Here is a 633-nt window from a genome sequence, read left to right on the forward strand (position 1 = left end):
AAAGTACAAATTTCACATTGATAATTTAAGTAACTGATGTGAAAGATGAAGAACAACATGTACGCATATACACAAACTATTCACTGAAGGTGTAGAGAATGGCACAAGATGAATTTGAGGTAGACAAGAGTACTAACTTTGATCTGGTTGAATGTTCCAAGGCTGTAGTCCCATGCAGGCACCATATGAGGCAACAGACTGTCCAGGAGTGTGATGAACCTACAGACGCAAAAAAAACTATGAGAGCTGCCAAAAGCTCATATATATACGACTTAAGTCACATATTGCTGGGCATTACCTCTGAATGACCAATGCGCGGCGATAGAGGACATCAGGGGGTGTGCCCTCCAACCTCGGGTAGCGCACTAAGTTGGGAGACTGGAATACGTCTGCATTCAGGCCCAAGTCACGCTCGCAGGACGATTTGATCTTTAGACTCCTGATCCGTACATCGATTCCCTCATCTACAGCAAAATATAATTACAGAAAATAAACATAAATCAAGATGACTGGTCAGGAGTCTGGCTTTCTCTTTCAGATGACAGCGCACGAATCTTACCTCTGCATTCCTCAATCCTTATCTCTATGACAGGCAAATGTGATGTCATGTCCTCCAGAACACAAACCTCTCCA

General features: G+C 43.1%; 1 protein-coding gene across 1 annotated transcript; it reads right to left on the reverse strand.

The window, feature by feature from the left end:
- Positions 1–137: 137 nt before the first annotated feature.
- LOC107735108 (E3 ubiquitin-protein ligase HECTD3-like) lies at positions 138–627 on the reverse strand (the record flags this gene model as incomplete). The annotated part of the gene is made up of 3 exons (XM_016546906.1): positions 560–627; positions 299–464; positions 138–219 (listed from the first exon to the last, which is right to left on the reverse strand). Coding segments are annotated over exons 1-3 (297 nt in total), but the record flags the coding sequence as incomplete, so codon positions are not given.
- Between the last annotated feature and the right edge of the window lie 6 nt (positions 628–633).

Source organism: Sinocyclocheilus rhinocerous, unplaced genomic scaffold, assembly GCF_001515625.1.
Source record: "Sinocyclocheilus rhinocerous isolate Xijiao unplaced genomic scaffold, SAMN03320098_v1.1 C35789775, whole genome shotgun sequence".
NCBI lineage: Eukaryota > Metazoa > Chordata > Actinopteri > Cypriniformes > Cyprinidae > Sinocyclocheilus > Sinocyclocheilus rhinocerous.